At 31.3% G+C, this 20,180-nt stretch overlaps 1 protein-coding gene across 15 annotated transcripts in view; it reads left to right on the top strand.

The window, feature by feature from the left end:
* Nucleotides 1–19,940, top strand: part of RBM26 (RNA binding motif protein 26) — an 83,709-nt gene extending 63,769 nt beyond the window's left edge. For 10 of the 15 annotated variants that reach the window (XM_055335738.1, XM_055335737.1, XM_055335733.1 and 7 more), the window contains 6 exons: nucleotides 643–843; nucleotides 3,443–3,529; nucleotides 9,413–9,526; nucleotides 11,189–12,360; nucleotides 12,990–13,048; nucleotides 16,738–19,940. In XM_055335738.1, coding sequence (XP_055191713.1) covers nucleotides 643–843; nucleotides 3,443–3,529; nucleotides 9,413–9,526; nucleotides 11,189–11,278 — 492 coding nt within the window. In that variant the 3' untranslated portion in view covers nucleotides 11,279–12,360; nucleotides 12,990–13,048; nucleotides 16,738–19,940. Of the gene's footprint in view, nucleotides 1–642; nucleotides 844–3,442; nucleotides 3,530–9,412; nucleotides 9,527–11,188; nucleotides 13,049–16,737 lie in introns of all 15 variants that reach the window. The other 5 variants (XM_055335726.1, XM_055335724.1, XM_055335727.1 and 2 more) reach the window with 5 other exon arrangements.
* Nucleotides 19,941–20,180: the final 240 nt, after the last annotated feature.

Raw genomic sequence — 20,180 nt, 5'->3', positions numbered from 1 at the left:
ATATCTACTGAAGTCAACAGGCAAACAAATAGACTATTTGCAAGTCATAAGTGGAAAAATTAATTTATTGTATATTTACTAGTATTAAACTGCCAAAGTGACATTTTAACACTATTATTTGTAAATCAAAAATTGATGGTCTTTTTATGATACAGTCAGTCTGATATCTTGGAAAGTAGGAACTTAGAAAAAGGCACATTTAATAATTTCATAACATTGTTTAAATTACTGTTATTGGGGATCCCTGGGTGGCTTAGCGGTTTGGTGCCTGCCTTTGGCCCAGGGCGCGATCCTGGAGTCCCGGGATCGAGTCCTGCATTGGGCTCCCGGCATGGAGCCTGCTTCTCCCTCCTCCTGTGTCTCTGCCCCTCTCTCTCTCTCTCTCTCTCTCTCTCGAATAAATAAATAAATAAATCTTTTAAAAAAAATACTGTTATTTTGTTTTCTCATTTCATTAGCTACCTAAATTTGCTTTTACTTTAAAAACTAAAACCCTAACTTAAATTATAAGATCCTTTGTTAGGCCAGTATTTGAATATGATGTCAAGTTGTATAAAAGTTTGACTAATCTGACGACATATTATAGCATGTGGCTTGTATTAGAAATTGTAACATTTAACTTGTGTGTCTATTCTCTTCAAGGCTGCAAAACGAGGGATTCTTTCATCTGGCCGGGGTAGAGGAATTCACTCAAGAGGTCGAGGTGCAGCTCATGGCCGAGGCAGGGGTCGAGGTCGAGGTCGAGGTGTGCCTGGTCATGCTGTGGTGGATCATCGTCCCAGGGCATTGGAGATTTCTGCATTTACAGAGAGTGATAGAGAAGATCTTCTTCCTCATTTTGCGGTACTTCCTTAGTGTCCAACAAAACAAGTTCTGATAATCATTGTTGGGGATAATGGAAATTAAAGGAGAAGTTATGAAAATATGAGTAATTTATAAAAACCCATTAATCTGATAAAAAGGTTTGATTAATCTATAATTATCTTTGGCTAGTTATTTAAAAAAATTTTTGTTTAATAAATGTTACTATTAACACTTAGTAGGCCTTCAATATTGTAAATGAATGATTAAAATTTTGCTATTTCAGAGGGGTATGTCCTATAGTTTAGTTTCATTTGATACATACTTTTAAGAGAAAATTTAGCACATTGCTTAGGTCATCCACATTGTTTAAATTAAGATGGAATTTTATTTGTTAATGTATTCTTGGTCTAGCAGACCTTAGGAATGAAACAAGACAAAATTTGAAATATGATCTTGAAGTTGCCTTTACTCAGTGGCAAGCTACAATTAAAGGGAGTCAGACCTATAAGAAAGGAGAATGAGGTTCTAGTCCTGGCTAACCCGTTATTTAACTTGGACTCCTGGGATCCATTGGGCTCATATGCAGAGTGGAAATTATACTTGTCCGAAGACCTTTTCGGCTTAAACGTTGTGATTCTTAGTGGTATCCCAAAGGTTAGTTACTAAGCATCAGTCTTGCCAAGACTATATAGTAATTGCTCTGGAGATATGAAGGAAATAACTACTTCTTTACCTTCAAGGATTTTATATATATTGTTTTAACACAAAGTAGTTAAAGTAAACTACAAACATAAGTTATAACACAATCAAGCTAAATTTATTAAGAACTGTAAGTACTTCAGCAGTAGAAAAGTATCTTTCACACAAGCATATGATGGAAAAAGAATAGTGGAGGAGAATTTCATGAAGTAGAAAAACTGTAGCTTAGATCTTGAAGGATCAGTAAGCTTATAGATAATACACAAATGATTGATTCTTTTGGAAATTCATATTTAAATGACAATCATTCTATAGGCTGTTAATAAGTCACAAAGGTAAAAACAGGACAGGGAATTATTGAAAGATATGGTTTATATATAGAGATTTAAGAAATAACTAAAATGGTTAATATTTAAGGATGAGGAATCTGGAAAGTCCTATGCTTGATGGTTTCAAAGGGAGAAAGAAAGGAATCAGAACTAGAAGGGATCTTAGAGATAATCTAGCCCAATTCTTGCCTGTTCTCCACCCCAGCTCCCCCTACCCCTTTCACAAAGGAAAGGAGATTCAGATGATCATTTTGCGTGTAGTTGTACAGCTAAGAAAACTAGCAAAGAATATGCCAAAATAATCCAAATAAACAAGGTGAGTTTGTTATGAATGTATTTTAGTGAGACTAGGATGGTTTTCGTTTTATAAATAGCCAGAGCCTCTAAGTGGAGATTTTTTCATGCATCTAGAGATTTGAACTCCTTTCAAAATTAGTAATGGTAATGCACATTTAAGAATAATGCAGGCTTAAACTTTAGTTCTTTGTCTCAAACTGAGATTTGAACATGTGACAAGAGGAAAAAAAACTATATTATTACAGGACCATTGACTGTTACAAATTGTGATGAACAGAAATGCTTTCTTTAATTTATCCCCTGGGACCAGTAGTAGTGTTGATAATACAATTATAGCTAAAAGTTATAGAGCATTTATTTTGTGGCAGGTATTATTCTGAGTGTCTTATGTAATTCATTATATTATGAATTATTTCAACAACTCTGAGGTAGGTACCTTTATTATGCCCACTTTAGAGGTGAAGAAGCAGCAGCAGGAAGAGATTAAGTAACTTGTTTAAGTTCACGCACCTAGTAAGTGACAGAGCTGAAGTGATCTGATTGATGCTAGAGTCCGTTGTCTTTACAGAAATTTTTGGGGTGTGTGTGTGTGTGTGTGTGTGTGTATTTAATGAGATTATAGTTATTTTGGTTTGGGGTACGAAAGTATTATCAATGATATGTAAAGGATTAGAATTTTATATGATAAAGCTTGTGGTTTGTAGAAAAATGCTTCTACATACAGAAAAAATAAAATCCAAGAAACCAAAAGCAAGCATAATTTAATGTATTTAGGTTTTGTAAAGGGTGTGTGGTATAGAGGAGTATGTAGTAAGTGAAAGCCAGAGTCAGTTCAGATATTAAACTTAAAAGACCTAGATTCTCCTGCTATTTAACTTAATTACTTTGGGAAAATTATTTAAATCCTCTGAAATCTTTTTTTGCACCATTTTTAAATTGGGAATGACACAGAAACTCATAGAGTATTCTGAGGGTTAAATATTCTGTTTTAAAAATAATTTAGCATACTCTGGGATTGGAATAATGAAGGAAGGGCAATAAGGAAGCCTGGTCTTGACCATTGTTTCATTTATTTAAAGAACAGTTCATTCAAATATAAGTTTCCCTAATTCTAAAAAGTGTAGAATTGTAAATAGGACCACTCTTTATCTTATAATATCAAGTGCTAAAATGAATTACTCATTTTTTTTTTCTGTTAACCACCATGAATTGTTATATATTCTGGGTTACATTTATTGGTATTTTAAAAGCCATTAGGATTTTGGATGTTTCAAAATATTTATTTGGAGGAAATACTTCTTTTTAATTTAAAGCAATATGGTGAAATTGAAGATTGTCAGATTGATGACTCTTCACTTCATGCAGTAATTACATTCAAGACAAGAGCAGAAGCTGAAGCAGTAAGTATTAGAAATAATCTAATTTATTGAAAATTCAGATTTAAATGTTTTATCAATATTGCTTTTAAGTCTTAAGGAAATTTTTTTTTAAATTACTAAACAACTAACTACACTTTGACAGTAGACAGATCGTTATGAAGTAATTCATGACCACAAAGATGTCCTAAAGCAGTTAGGCAATTCTATTTATAACATTATATAATTAGAATAGATAGTCACCAAGTTGAATATTAAGTTATATTGTCTTGAGACACAGCAGTTCTCCTCCTTTTCTCTTTCACAGGGGATAGGGCCACCCCACTTTCCATTACCCTTTTTCTCAGCTGTCCCAGAACAAATTCTCTTTTGGCAGAATAAGTGATGAGAGATAAGGTGGAAGCTGAGATATAATCCTGATGGCAGGTCTTCTAAACCATTCCTCATCTGCTCCTTCCTAGTCCCAGTCCGCTGAACTCTAGCATATTCCTAGCTCAGCAAATCCCCAGCTAAGCCTCTACAACTTTCTGCCCAAGGCATGATATATTGCTGTAGCTTTTAGGGTTTTTTTGGTATAGTTGTCTTAAACTCTGTATTTTGAATTGTTTTTCATCTGGATTTAAAAGATTAAAAAAAAGGAAAATGGAGTATGACTTGTGGGAGGTTCATAGGAATGTTTTTAGCCCTGTGTGTTCTTCAGGCTTGTAGAAAAATAGTTGTACCATCATGTCCTTGGAAAAATGCAGTTAAGAGTTCCAAATAGTTAATGTAGTGTGAATGGAAGAGTGGTATGCTTTTTAGAAGTTTTAAGCTGATTGTGGTCTAAAAATTTAAAAAACTTTCTAAGTTGATTGATCCTCTTTGTAGTGAATACTTCCTGACAACACAATGATACCTTACTGGGGACCTACCTAATCTGGTAGGAGTTGCTCTTGGGGCATTGTAACCAGTATAAGACTGTGGGTCTGAAAAGTCTCAGTAAAGTGTTCAGCTGGTGCCTTGTAATAACTAGTGTCAAGATTCGTGAGGTAGGAGGTGATAGTTTTATGGAATAGGAGTTCCTGATCCTAGAGTTTTGTTTTCTTAAATCTAGTTTTGGATACTCTTTCATTTAAAGATCTTTTTTGAGAGTAAAAGGAATTATTGATGAGAGTTTAAAACTTTCTTATAAACTTGTATGTATATCTGCTATATGATATATTAAAAAATAGATCTTTGATCAGGTTTTCTCTCAAAGGTATTGTTAAAAGATAGTTGTCATTGTACCAATGGTTAAAAGTTTGTTAAAACTTCTTGTTTATGTGGCTGAGGGATAAAAAACCTTTTACCTCTTAAGTAATTTTTGGAAGTTTTGCTCTTGGAAGATTTATTGATATATACCCTCTTTTTTGGGTATTGCTTTTCCACCTCAGATGTATATATTTATATAGTGCATATGTTTTCCAGTTGAATAGCAGTCACTTCAAAAGATTAGGAATTAATGTATGACAAACATTTTAACACTGAAGTATGTGGAGGTTGAAGAAGTGACTAAGTCAGATCTAGTAAGAATTACCTTTTCAGAGTAAATACCATTTTAATTGGAGTTAATAGGCTAAAAGGAAAAATTACTCATTACTATGATAAACATTTGGAATTAAATTACAGAAGTTGTTAACCCATAAACATTTTCCTTAAGCCAAAAAAAGTTCTTTAAATTTTGTAACGTTCTACTATAGAAAGGAATAGGAAAGTAAGTTGAAGCCTATCTTCTCCAAGTACGATAAAAGCTAAAGCATTGGTTTTCAAACTTCTGGATTTCAGAGAATATTAAAATTTAGGAATTTAACAATTAATGTGTTTGACATAGAGGTGCCAATTTTTTATTTTGTCAAAGAAGAATATTTAAAAAATACAAAACGGATGTTTTGTACCATCACCATAAATAAAGAAAATTTTAACACCAAAGATGTAATAGATTATAAACTCAGGGTAAATGATAGGCCTTCCCAAGAACAGATAATTATCAACCTTTTCTAATGTTTATTTCCAAATATTTCTTTGTTCTTATTTTCTGAACTGTTGTCCTAAATGAATGAATGAATATCTGTTTATTTTCTGTAATCAATACATGCACAGTTTTTCAAAGTGAAAGTACCAGATAAGGTACTTGAGACATTCATATATAACTGAAAAGTGAGAAATTTTCCCTGTATGGATGCACCAAATTTAATCAGCCATGTTGATGAACTTTAAATTGTTTTTATTCTTTTGCAGTGCAGCAGTAAATATTATTGGTACATATTTCTCTGTATATATATGTGAATATAACTAAAAGATCTATTCTTGATACATTATTGCTGGATGAACAGATATGTGCATCTAAATTTTTGATGTATAGTCTTAAAATTGCCCCCTTCATTCCTCTCATATAGATTGTACCACATCTCCACATCTCCTTGCCCACCAAAGATGTATGAGAGTGCCTTTTCCCCACACACTTGTGTACTCTGCACAATGGTTATTTATATAAAGTACATGAGCACATAAGCCACAGTAAGGTATCAGTTTTATTTTGGTAAAAATAGCAACTCATTTCAGTTATAATACACTTTTCTCTTACAGTTGAAATTGAATATTTTCATATTTGTTTAAATGCTCTTTGTTTCTGTCAGCTGTTAATGTCTTTTGCTTATTATCTTGCTGAATTCTAATCTATTGATTTTTTTTTTCTTAATGAATTATGAGGGATTTTTATAATACTAGAAAATTGGCTCATTAGTTTTAAACATTTTTATGAAAATTCATATGAATTTTATTTGGTATAAGGAGTGAATAGAGAGCTTACTTGCATTTAGTAAAAGTTTTCCAAACTTAGGTGAAATACCTTTAGTATGTAAAAATTTTCCATGTTTATTGGGGCATCTTCAGTACTCCCTCTCTTCCATTGATCAGTTTTCTTTTCATGTACCTTTTCCTCACTGCTTTAATTAAGGTAAACTTCATAATAATATATTTTAATATATTATTTGTCAGGACTGTTGTTTGGATTTCTTATGCCCAGCTATTATTATTAATTTTCTGCATTTTCCTGATATATTTTATGTTTATTTTTTATATAAGCTTTAGAATAAATTTACCAGGTTCTAAAGAGATAGAATTCTTATGGATAAATCAACATCTTTATGATACAAATATTCCTCTAGAACATCATTGTATTCCAATCCTTTTTTATCCTCTAAGACCATTTAAAGGTTTTCTTTATATAGATTATGAGAGTGTGTGTGTGTGTATATATATATATATAAAATATACATATGTTGCATTATGTAATATAATGTAAAATATATGTAACATGTATAATTTCTTTATATAGATACATATATTATTTTTCCCCCCAACCATTTAACTTCTAGTTATTTTAAATGAGGTCTTTCTTTCCATTATATTTTCTCTTGATTGTTTATATTGTTTGTAGAAAAACTATGTCAGTTTTTATTAAATATGTAACTGCCATCTTACCAAGATGATAGTCCTGGGTTCTTCAGGTAATCATATCACTAAAAAATTGGTAGTTTTACCTCCATCTTTAATGTTTATAACTTCTTACTTTCTGTTGTTAGTACCTTTAGGAAAATGTTAAATAATTAGTAGAAATTGTGTCTTTACTCATGAAATGTCATTCGTTGTCTTGTTCATGAAATGAATGAAAATGATAAATGAATGAAAACATTTCTTATATTTTTAGTATATATGATGCTGGCTTTTTAGATTAAGGTAGAATACAAATGATTCCTGTTTTTTGAAAGCTGTAGAGATTTTTGTTTTTTTTATCTGAAATGGATTTTATCATAACTTTTGTGTATTTATAGAAATATGAGAGGTTTTGTTCCCTTTAATCTATTTATAGTGTTTCCTAAAATTGAATTTAAACCTTTTGCTTCTGGTACAGATTCCCACTATATTGTATTTCTCTTTGATAAATCCCTGAAATCTAAAGTCTATTCCTTTTTTTTTCTGTTCTTTTTATTTTTTATTTATGCTATATTAGTTTCAGGTGTACAGCATAATGATTTGACACTTATCTATGTTACTCAGTGCTCACCGTGATAAGTGTAGTCACCATACAACATTACTACAATATTATTGATTATATTTCCTATGTTATACTTATCATCCCTGTGACTTACTTATTTTTTTAACTGGAAGTTTGTACTCCTAAGATTTTATTTATTTATTCATGAGAGACACAGAGACAGAGAGAGAGGCAGAGACACAGGTAAAGGGAGCTTTGGCAGGTGGGTGTTCTGGGAAATAAATTTCGAAGAAATGGTTTTAAATCTTTTAATCTTTTAAAAATATTTTTCTTTTCAATAGAAAGGATTTGTTTATTTTTTTTTTCTTTTATGGCTTTGGTATTTGGTGGTTTTTCATTTAGATTATCAACTATTTTCACTGAGGTGAGCAAATTTAATTTTACCTTCCTCTGAAGTTATTTCTTCCACTTTCCTTTCTTATTTAGTATACTTTTACATTTACCTCACTTCTACCTTTATGACCACTACCACCTCACTGAAATAGGCATCTTGTAGAATACATTTAAATATGATGTTTTTTACTAATATTTTATTAGCTACAAAGTTCATTTTTAAATGTACATTTTAATAAAATGATTGCAGAATTCTTGAAGCAACTGCTACAGTATTGAAAAGCACTGATCTAGTTGATACTATCTTATTAAGCAATAGTAAGACAGTATGGTACTAGACTTGGCCAAAAATTCCGGAGGTTATAAGGACAAAATAATAACTAAGAATATTCTGAAAAGGATAAAGAGTGATATCAAATTCATTATGAAATAAAGAAGTAATACAGTAATGGTATGGATAAACAGCTAATAGAACTAGAGTCCAGAAAACGACTTAAGTATCTAAAAGAATTATAGAGGATTATAAGAAGATGTTTTATTTAAATCAGGGAATTTAAATTTACTGAGTAATCTGTAAATAATATTAGGACAACTGACTTTCAGGAAAAAATAATACATTGTGTGTTTATTTTTGGTATCAAAGATATATATGGAATTCCTGAAAATAATCTTAGTGTAAAGAAGGCTTTTTAAAGGTTTGGCACAACCTGGAAACCATAAAGATAAACACTGATAAATTATAGTACTTATTTATGACAAAAATTTAGTTATGACAAAAAGAACAAACACCTTTCCCTTCAGTAAAAACATGCATTGAAAAAAATTGAAAAAAGAATATTTTGCCAAACAGGACAAAGTTCCATTTAAGAAATTAATTTGTGTGTGTGTGTGTGTGTTTGTGTGTGTGTGTGTGTGTGTGTGTGTGTGTGTATACACATAGAGAGAGCCATTCAAGAAAAGTGAAAAGTCTGTTGGTATGGCTATGGAACGGATCTGTGAAATAATTGGATTAATAATAGAAAAAAAAAGTGTAAGATCAGTAAAGTATGTTCCCATGTACATATCCTACATATGTATACACACGAACCCTTTTAGTATGTGCATAGAACTTTATTTAGTGTGTTGCAGGATTTTTTTCCCCAAACTCTTCCAAAGATAATGGTTCTCTCTTCAGAATGGGACATCATGGATTATGATTTTTTTTTTACATTATATAACCTGAACTTTATGAATTTTTTTAAAAAATAAATGATTGGGTTGTAGAATTTTTTTTAAACTTTAAAGATTTTTATGTTGTAAATTACCTGAAATAAATTTGCAAGAACTTAAAAAGCAAGAACTTACTTACTTTAATAGTAAGTGAAGAAATAAATAACTGCAAAGTAAATGGATAGGTATCTTTGCTTTTGTTTTAATTTAAATATTAGGTGCTATAACATTTCGCTGTTTTCTTCAGAAATTATTAATGTTCAACATTCTAATGTTCTTAATTGTTTTAGGCTGCAGTTCATGGAGCTCGTTTCAAAGGGCAGGATCTAAAACTGGCATGGAATAAACCAATAACTAATATTTCAGCTGTTGAAACAGAAGAAGTTGAACCTGATGAAGAGGAAGTATGTTTTTTTTTTTTTAATTTGTTTTGGCCCTAAGTGCTCATTTTCTTATATGAGATGTGATTTTATGGCTGTGATTTTAACATAAAACTTTTATTCCTGAGCCATATTCCAGGAAGGGAATGTCAGATAAATGCAGACAACTTTAAATTTTCTGGATTAATGAGAACTATGGATTGCTAATCCAAAAAGGAAAGAAAGAAAATCATATATATATACATAAATATATATACACACTCAGTTTTCATTTACTCTTAGAAATCAATAATTATTGTTTAGATTTTTATCCACAGGAAATCTTGTAATATTTTAAGTTTTAGAGTATATATCCTACTCAGTTGTTTTATTAACATTTCAGGTTTCCTTTATTTTAATTCATATTGTTTTAGTTCATTAGAGTGAATGCCTGCTATATGGTAGATACTGTGATAGGCACAAAAATGAATAAGACACGGTCCCTATCATCAAGGAGCTTATAATCTGGAAAGGGGGGTGGTGACAGACACATAAGAAACTAATTATAATGAAAGGCTCAATAAAGATTTGAACAATATGCTGTGGGAACCCAGGGGAAGGAGTGATTATTTCTGTTCAGAAGAATCTTGAAGAAGGTGGTGACAAGCATAGCTGAAGCCTAAGTGATCAAAAAGCTTTCCATAACCAAAAGCTGGACTGGGAATAGAGTTGAGAGAGGCATTTTAGATGTGGAAGAGGAATTAGATATGGAACAGTCCATTTTACTTGGGTACAGCAGTTAGTATGATGGCCAGTAGGTGTGAACATAAAAAACAGTGAAGTGGGAGAGCCCTTTGAAATCATAAACCTAAAAATAAGCAACTCTATTTTGTTTGATCATGAAATAAGCTATAGGAAAAAATTGAGGAAGTTAATAAATAAAGGTAAGGTGGGGAAACAATGATTCCATGTTTTACCTTTGTTAGATTTTCATAATGGCACTTCATTTGTTTGAAGAGCATTCGAGGCTGTTATACATATCCATAGTCAAATGCAAGAATAAAATGTGTATTTTGAAACTCATATACATGATTTGTCATTTTATATTTTAGATTATACCTTTGTCCTTCCATGAGTTTGAATTGAATGGGGAGAAAAGCAGGAGAGCTCCTGGTATTAGGTATTTTGAAAAGTTTGAAAAGTAGTCTGAGAAGCTTTTATGAAGGGAAATGGGGAAAAGCAAGGAATGCTATGAAAGAAATGTTTGTTACATATAGCAGAAAAAATATATAAATCTTGGTAGACGTTTCTACAAGTATTGATTGATTTAGTGTCCAGGGTTAGGGTAAGTCAGAGAATACTTATTGATGTTTTCCTTTTTTAAAAAAAAAAAAACTAAAGGTAATGAGCAATGTTTTGCAGGTGTAGAAGATGGCATAATTTGATCAAGTGAGGCAGGAGAAATGGCATGTACAAAGGCTTTCTTTGATATTTTTTTTAGTGCCTGTTTGATATAAGCAATAGAATAGATACTGTAGAGAAACCATTGAGTGGATAAAGGTTGCTTTTCTTTGTTCTTGAATATTGTAGCTGTAGAAAATACCTTTTGTTTTCAACTCTGTTGAGAGAAATCAGTATTTAAAAGTGTCACCTTTTTTCTTTTCTTTTTTTTTTTGGGTAAATTCCTAAATGCATTTTAACCTAAAGTTTCAGGAAGAGTCTTTGGTGGATGACTCATTACTTCAAGATGATGATGAAGAAGAAGAGGACAATGAATCTCGTTCTTGGAGAAGATGATTTGACTGATCATTGATCTGCATATGCTAGAACTCTACCTGTGTTTCATTAGTATTATCTAATGTACTTTTACATATTTGTAAAAACAATTTTTTGGTAAATGTGATGAAGATGGATTTCACAAATAGACAAAAGAGAAGAAAACTACCTTCTGATCCTGTATTTTGAAAGATTGATGTTTGCATTTTATTTCAGTAAACAATTGCTAAAGACATCACACTAGAAACATATGCAATGTTTTTATTACATACTTCTACTGAACATTACGGAATTCTTTGGGTTCTTTGTAATTTAATGAATAGGTCTAAAAACTTATGACCAATACTTGTTATAACTTAGAGGATTTTGTTTTACTCCAAATAAGGAATGAATTTGCATTTAAAATCTTAATGAATGTTTTCAAAAATGAATAGATAACATAGTACTCTAACTAAAGTCTCCAAGTTATGTATTCATAATATTGCATAGTAGTATGCTTAGGCTTTACTATGTATTAGCCTTTTGTTGGACTTGTGTATGTATTTTACCATATGGGTTTTAATGATAATGGTGTATGACTGCTTTGCATATGAGTCCTTATGCATTCAGATGTTAAAAATAAAGTGGAATGGTCTCTTGAAAAGAAAAGAAAAAAAAAAAGCAATGACAAAAAAAAAAAAAAACCCACAAAGGCCAAGACAATGTTCCTTGATTTTAAAAAAGAAAAAAAAGAAAAAAAAAAAGAAAAAATTAAAATAAATAGACCATTCCAGATGGTGATCTACCCTTCCCCCCAGTTATCACAAAAGGAGCTATAATCACTAACTTATTAATAATGGTTACTGGTACCTTTACAATAATGTACAATCCAATGTGAAAAATTTATACCACTTCAGTTTGGTTTGATCCTATAAATTTTCAACAGATGTCTTAAAATTTAAAAGCAGGCTATTAGTTTGGAACCAGACTTCAAGTAGAGCTAACATTTGGTGAATAAGAAAACATCACATTACATTTTGGATGTATGAAAGAAAACATGACCATTTGAAGATGTATGAATAAAGAAATGTACTATAGATACTACTTTAGGAAAACACTGTTTGGTAAGTGTTCCAGTCTGATATTTTAAGTGTGCATTTCCTATACTTGTATAAAGATCTTTGACATTTGCAAAGTATTGTGATTTTTAAGTGAATTTCTCTGGCAAATGAACATGATCATTGAAAGTTGATACAGCAGTTTCAGGAAATAAATGCATTCTTTGTAGAATGAGGGGGTGGGAGATTACATATTTATCTTTTAAAATTCATCATTTCAGTTGCAAGTGTTTCTGCCCCTCCTAAGATCATAGTGATTTTATTAAATGTCACATTGAAAAAATAACTTTCTTCCCATACTGGGGTCCTCACAGTCACAAACTGTAATTCCAACACCATAATCCTCTGTCAGTGGTGTAACTAATGGTTGCTGTTCCTCTTTTTTTTCCCCCCTCCCACATTTAAGGTTAAAATTGTATATATGTTCTTGATGGTAATACTATTTCATAGGAATGTTTTGGCTTGCAATTGGTACATGTGTTAATATTTAAAATTTCAAAATTGATTTCTTTTGTCAAAATAGTTATTCAAAAACTTCTTTACTTAGATCTATGATATATTTTTATGTAGTCTTTTGTATGTTGACTATGTGCTATTCTGATTCATTAGGTAAGTTTGTTTTCTTTTCTTTTTAGTAGTCGTGAAAGGTGCCAAATTGGCAGAGGCTCACGTTTCTTCTCTTTACACCAAACAGGTATTATAAAGAAAGAAAATCTTTCAAAGGCCAGTTAACTCTCCATGCTGATTTTTGGCTTTTAATTTGATTAGTAAATTTTAGCCTGATTTTTTAAAAATTATTGTAAAATTCCCTTATAATGTAACTGAAATTACCTCCATAAGTAGCTTATCAGTTTCCTCGTCTCAAATTCTCTAATATCCTAAAATTAAAATGTTTTAAGCCAGGTTACTTTGAATGAATCAGAAAACAAGTGTGTTTCAATTTTTGTCCCAAAGAATGAGGATTAAATATTACAGACATTCATTAGGTTCACAATTACATTTTTGTTGTCATTAAGATTATTTTAACTATAAATATTACTTAGTATTTAATTGCTATTGGATTTTTGAAATTAATGAATATGCTTATAAATACTAGTACTCTGCATGTACTTTTCATGTGTTCTGAGTTAAAACTTAAGGTATCCCTTTGAAGTAGTTGCTAATTACCATTTTACAGATAAGGAAACTTAGGCTAATAGAGATGGAGTGACTTGCCCAAAGTCACATTTAGTGAGTAAAAGGACTAGATTTGAATGCAGGCATTCTGATTTCAGTGCCAATTTTTTTTTCTTTGACTCTACATTGCTACTCCTTCCTAATTATTGATTGAGCATGAGATTGTGTTTGCAGTAAATGTGGTAGTTCTTGCACAAAATTAGTAGACTTCTTGGTCATTAGCCAGTTCATATCTTTACCCTCCCTTCTAATACAGCACTTTGTTCATATCTCTGTTACAGTACTTATGTTGTAATATAATTTATCTGGTTTATATGTCTGTCTTCCCCACTAAATTACAAGCTCCTCTAGGAAGGGGACCATGTCTTATTCATCTTTTTATCTCTAGTGATTATCACAAAGCCTGGCTCATAGTGGGCACTCAGATGTTTGTTGGATGAATTAATGGGTGAATGCATATTTAAATCTCCAATAATGGAGTGACAATTACCTCCCTTGTTAATTCTTATCAATTTTTCAAAATCTCTCCTGAAGGTCTTCTCAGTTATTGAGACCATTTTGCTAAAACAGTTGAACAGTTAAGTATTGCAACAGTGGGGTTACAAATACTGATGGAGGCATATGCATGTAGCCTTAGTGAAATTTCCACAGCAATTAAGACATTAATAATTTGGAGTATTAAATGTTGTAGTCAGTTTCAGGAGTAAACTAGCCTTTGGTTTCTTGTCAGTGTGCAAGAATAGAAATGCCAAGAGCCACCAATCTAGTCCATCCCACTAATTTTTTTTTTATATCCAAAGATGACCTAGCTTAGAGCTTACCAGATAAGAGTTAAGAGATTAGCTTTTGGTCCCGGCTCTGCAACTAACTTTCTGGCCTTAGACAAGTCTCCTAACTTATCTAGGGGTGTTTCCTTGTCTGTAAAATGAAAGGGGTTGGACTAGATGATTTCAAGTTCCCATTCACACCTGTAGTTTCCTTGGTGGTATATTAGTATTTGATCTAAAACAATATAACTGTACCAGTTCTCCATACCTGTTGATGCCATTGTTGTTTTTGTCATCAATGGAAACAACTAAGATTTGGTTATGATAATCTGTATTAATATGTCTTGGTACAGTTTTGTATATAGTGTTTCCAAATGCTTGCATTTGCTGGCACAAAATTCATTTAACCTCTAAAGTATAGCTAAACTTCCCTATTCAATAGACTCCCTTTCTACTTATAAATTGTCCTTTTGCTTCTAAACTCAAAGTCTAAAACTCTTTCTTGTTACAATACGCTGCCTAAAACTTGAAACAGTTTTAATTCTACAGTTGTTCCAACAAGTGTTTTACTTTAGTACAGGTCTGGCTGAGTTTAAAGTGAAGAAAGGATCCAGAACAATGTAGGTAGCTGCTACTTACAGGAAAAAAATTGAGAGAAATTATGTATTATTGGCTTAAAAGATTGATTAGGATTACCTCAAGGGATGGTTGAGTTGTCATTTTACGTTTTTCACTCAATATTTTATGTCTACTTAAGCAGTGTTGTTTAAATGTTATTGGATAATTGTAAGATTTTAAAAATTAATTTTAGGATTTAATTGATGCCCAGCCATTTAATGAAATCATGTTGCAGAAATGGGAGAGTATTCCATAGCTCTTGTTTTATTGTAATACGATCAAGTATATCAACCAGTAGTTTACCATAAAGACAAAATTTCAGTGTTTTAGGTGATTACCTGTAGAAATTCGTATGGCTGAGCTTAATTGTAGGAAATTTCCTGTGACTAGAACTGTTTTATGGGGACTGTATTTCCAGTCTTATTTGGAACACTAATCATTGGCTCTAAGGGTTGCATAAGAAAGCATAACAGTTGCTTGTTTGGTATGTTGAAATATCAATGGTTGTTTTAGAGTGTTATACAAACTTTATCAATCTATATTTTCTTTTTTTTCTTCCCCTTACATAATGTGAACTAGTTGTAGAAAATTAGTTTTAGTCTTTCTAGAATTTGTAGAAATATTTGTAAGCTTTTTTCCTTCCCTTACACAAAACTCTTTTAATCTTTTAAATCAAAAATACCCTGCGTGAAATTTTAGTTAGTTAAATTAGTTCACTGATCTTTTCAGGGCTTTTATTCTTCTAAAGCCCTATAAAATGAAAATTTAAATCAGTGAATAATGTTAATAATGTTTATAAGGCAGAGAGAAAATTTCCTTTTCCTAGATCTCAGGTACTACCTTGTTCTTAACTTTTTGAACTGACTAGTTGCTCTAAGGTATGTATACAGGCTTTTAGAGAAGAGTAGCTCCCCCCCCCCCGCCATCATTATATACCTATAAGATAACAAGAGATTACCTTTCAAATTAGCTACCTAAAAGTTCTAAGAAAGAAAGAAATCTTGGTGAAATAACTGCCATCTCACTATTTTCTAATGAAAACATCATACTTGGTTAGAAAAATTCTGAATTTGGTAAATAACTTTCTTGTAGCTTATCAGTAATATATATTCATTTCGTAGTATAATTGAAAGCATTTTTTATTTTACTTTTTTTGATATCAATATTATTGTTCCTTTTTCCTGCCTCCCTTATTACTTTATTTCATCCATCCATTTATCTTCCCATCATCCAAAGTTAGTCTTCCTTTGTATACCAAGCTCTGTCTCATTCTGATGTGTTTCTTTTTATTTTTGGTTGTTTAATCATTGTGCTTAGTACAGAATTTTATGTCCTATAGTACAATTAAAAAATGAAATGGTTATATGGAGTTTTTAAGGAAATCAGATACACCTCACAATTACTTTGAAATCATTGGGAAATTTAAGAAAATTGTTCTTTTATTTTTATATACAGTATCTTGGAATATGTTCATGATTTCTTAAAGTTATTTTGCCTACTCACATGTCTGTAAAACAATTGACTATCTCATCAGTTACTACATTTCCTGGGCAGAAATTGTAGATCACAGCCTTGTTGTAGCGCTGTGATCTTTGTGGCTTAATGTTTTAAGGAAGCGTGAAGCAGAGAGGTTTTGTTAAAATCATTTAACCCAAAGCTGATTCTTTGTGAAATGTGTCTGCAACTTTGATTTTGATTCCTTTCTCAAATAGATTTTTTTTTAATGTTTAGAAAAGTTGGAGATCATTTTATGGTGTGATTCAGTTTTTAGATTTATTTACTATTTTCAAAGTTTTTTTTTAATAGTCTTCTCTTTTTCCAGCAGAGAGAGATCATCATTGCCTGAATTTAGCTTTGTGACTACAACAGCAAGACCTGTTCCTGTCTGGAGACGACTGTTATAATATCATCCTATCATTTTATGTTTGCTCTTTATCAATTTGAATAGATGTTTACATGTACTATAATTCGCATTTTGTCTTTTCGCAGTTCTCTAATTGGTACATCTGAGTCCAGAAGTATGTCTGAGTGTGTGCTTTGTCTGACCTTGCTCTTAAATGTCTTCTCCCCTTACTTTATAGCCATTTATTTTTTAAACACTAAGAAAGAAAAAGACCTCTTGGCTTCCTAATATAAGTTCACTTTCAGCCAAGTTGAAAATTGTGTCTAGGAAATCTATAAAAGCCATGATACTGTGTTCATTACCACGAACAATTTAGAATGAAGAAAATGATTAAAAAGCATGGGTTTGGTTTTAGGATACATTCTGGGGTTAGGTTAGTCACTTAAATAATTTTGAACTGATGCTAAAATACTTTTTTTATACACTATAATAACTTGCCTGTTTCTCCTAAATATACTTAACTGAAGTTGTTGCCAAGGCCACATACCCAAATGATTTTTTTTTTAATTTCTTAGCTCTTCAAAACCAACAAGGAGAATAATTTTCTTTCTTTTCGAGTAATACAGGATGATCTGTGGATTATAAATATTGAGAAATATCTATTAAATGTCTAATTTACACAGTTCTTCCATATTTTCCTCACTTGCAGTCAAGACATCAATGACAATCTTAAAAGCAAGGGGAAATTGTGTTGTGTGTCTAACATTGTTAAAGACTATAGTTTTCCTGTCTTAAAAAATGTATGTTCATATTATTTATTTATAAGCAGTATGGCTTAAAATTATTTATAAAGAGTATGATTAAATCTTATCCTAAATATTCACCCCCCCCATACGCTTTTTGTAATGGCACCATATAAAGAAGCTTTCAGAAAATTAATTTCTGAGTATTCCTTCAAAGATTCTCATGCAGCATTTGAGAAGTTTGGAAGTTATACTTGATTAGAAAAGTCCAAATTATACATGATTCTACTCACCCTTGTTTTTTTAGTTTCATTCAGCCATGCTAATATATTCATATTTTCATATATTTTTGTGCAAAGTTGACTATTCTGCAAACACTTCTTTTTCTTGAGTATGCAGTGCATTTGTCTTTATGGAAAATAAAAAAAAATGAATACATCAATCATAAGGTAAATTATTTTGATCCACATTAGTTGACAATAGCTTGGTTAATATTAGGCTTGGTTTAAGGGAAAAGTATATATTTTAGAAGGTCTTCTAATATAATTATGACCTAGTAGCCTCCAGGGCATTTTTAAAATTAGACTTTTGTTTTAGTTCACATTTGCAGACTAGCATATAGCCGCAAGGAGTTCAGAGATACTTTCCCAGATTAGTTCAGTAATTTTTCTTTTCAAGAAGATTCTCTACCCCCACCCCCATTAGTAATTTACTTGCTAGGTTAGAAATTCAAAGAACATAGTCTGAAGAGACCATACTTGTTAATAATTTAATTGGTTCTTGGATATGGACCACATACCAGCACCCTCAGCTTTACTTTGTCATCTTTCTTTTTCTTTCCCTTGCTTTTAAATTAAAAAGATAAAGCAAAACAAAATTGAACATGCCATTGAGAATCAGAAGTCAAGATGATTTGATTCTCATTAAGATCATTGTGCTTTTTGAAAATTTCTGTGAGAGCCAGTAGGTCAGTTACATATTTAAATTCCTATATGTTGATTAATTAAAGATGAGGATTTTCATTATTTCATTTTCCTGAATAGGATTTTCATGGAGCTGTGTGTAGATAACTGTACAGAATCACTTTTGTGTAATTGAATGAAGTGGTTTACCTCTGCATGATTGCATTATGGAAGCCTTTTATATATCTTTATATTTTTCAATATACTTAGATTTTACACTATTAGCGGCTCTAGTCATGCTATATTTGTTTTTTTTAAAATAGAGTTTATAAATATTTATGCTCAAAATACAGATCAACTGAATATTTTTGGTCTTGTTTACAAGATAAATAATACTTTAAAGTGATGCAGCCCCTCAAGTGTCTTAGGAAAAAGTTATTGGTGCTAAAAAAAAAAAACCTTTCAATATCATTTTTGAACCTGTTATCTAGACTTCGCTAGGCTTTAATGTATGATCACTTGTGACTTACTGTAATCTAGCAGCATAATTATAAAAGTGGTCTGTGGTGAGTCAGGTAAAGAGCCCAGCCTCTTAGAAACACCCCATAATGTAAAGATATGATACAGAATTACAGTATACTTATTTGTGCCCAGCTTCCAAAAAAAAAAGGGTTCTTCAGTTTGTCATTAGCCCTTTTGATAAAACGAACTTATCTGGCTAGAATTAAAAAAAAAAAGATACATTCAGCATGGCTCAGTTTACCCAAATTTCAGGTGGAAAACTTTTCTAGTCCCAAAATACGGTGTAATCCTGCTCTGCTTCAAATTCCCATCTGTCTTTTACTGAACAGGAGGCAGGGTAATTCTTCTATATTTATAGAACATTTGATGAGTTGTAAAGGGATGTATTAGGTTGTATAAGGTTTGCGTTGATGTGTAGATTGTTTTCTACATCTAGAAGACTTCATTCCAGCACCTTAGTGAATGTTCTTAAGATACAGTTTTTAAGTATCAGCAAAGCATTCATAGATGTTTACTTTTGATTCTCAGAATCCCGAACCTGTTTTGGGTGTGATATTATTTCAGAACATGTTATCTGGCACAAGATTTCCTTTAATAAGTGATTTAGTTTTACTCAATTTCTATGGATTGTTGAACCTTAAAAACACCAAAGGAGTCATTTCTTGTCTGGAGACTGGATTTGTTCCAGTTTTTAATACCTGTGCCCATAAGTATCCCATTTCACGAATGTGTGTCGGCATGGGGAAAAAAATTCCCTGCTCTTTGAGTGGAGCGAAAGTAATTGGTTAAGCTGTAGCAGCTTTTTTGTTTGTTTGTTTATTTTTCAAAGTGATAATAAAACTTGAACTGAAAAAAAAAAAGGTAAAACTTGAACTAGAAAACTACTCTTGTATGCTTAGAATGTTTATAGTATTACATGTTTATGTGGGGTTGTCAACATTTTTATTATTTATAGTTGAATTATGTTTTGTTTGTTAAATATCCATAATGTTTATTATTTTTATATTTTGAAAAATTTTTAAATAAAATAGTCTTACTAAAAACAGTTGTTAACTTTTTAAAATTGTCCTGTATCTTGCATCAATTATATCAATCTGCAATAGAGAGAAAAACTTGTAGCCCTCAGGTGTTGCACAGTTGAGAATTCTGAAAATGTTTATATATACACACACACATATATATACATATATATAAATACACACATATATACACACACACAGATGGCTCCAGATTGCCTCTTCCCCCCCTACCCTCC

Source organism: Nyctereutes procyonoides, unplaced genomic scaffold (assembly GCF_905146905.1).
Source record: "Nyctereutes procyonoides isolate TBG_1078 unplaced genomic scaffold, NYPRO_anot_genome, whole genome shotgun sequence".
Classification (NCBI taxonomy): Eukaryota; Metazoa; Chordata; class Mammalia; order Carnivora; family Canidae; genus Nyctereutes; species Nyctereutes procyonoides.
The sequence above is the reverse complement of the archived record's forward strand: the minus strand, read 5'-3'. Positions and strand labels throughout refer to the sequence as shown.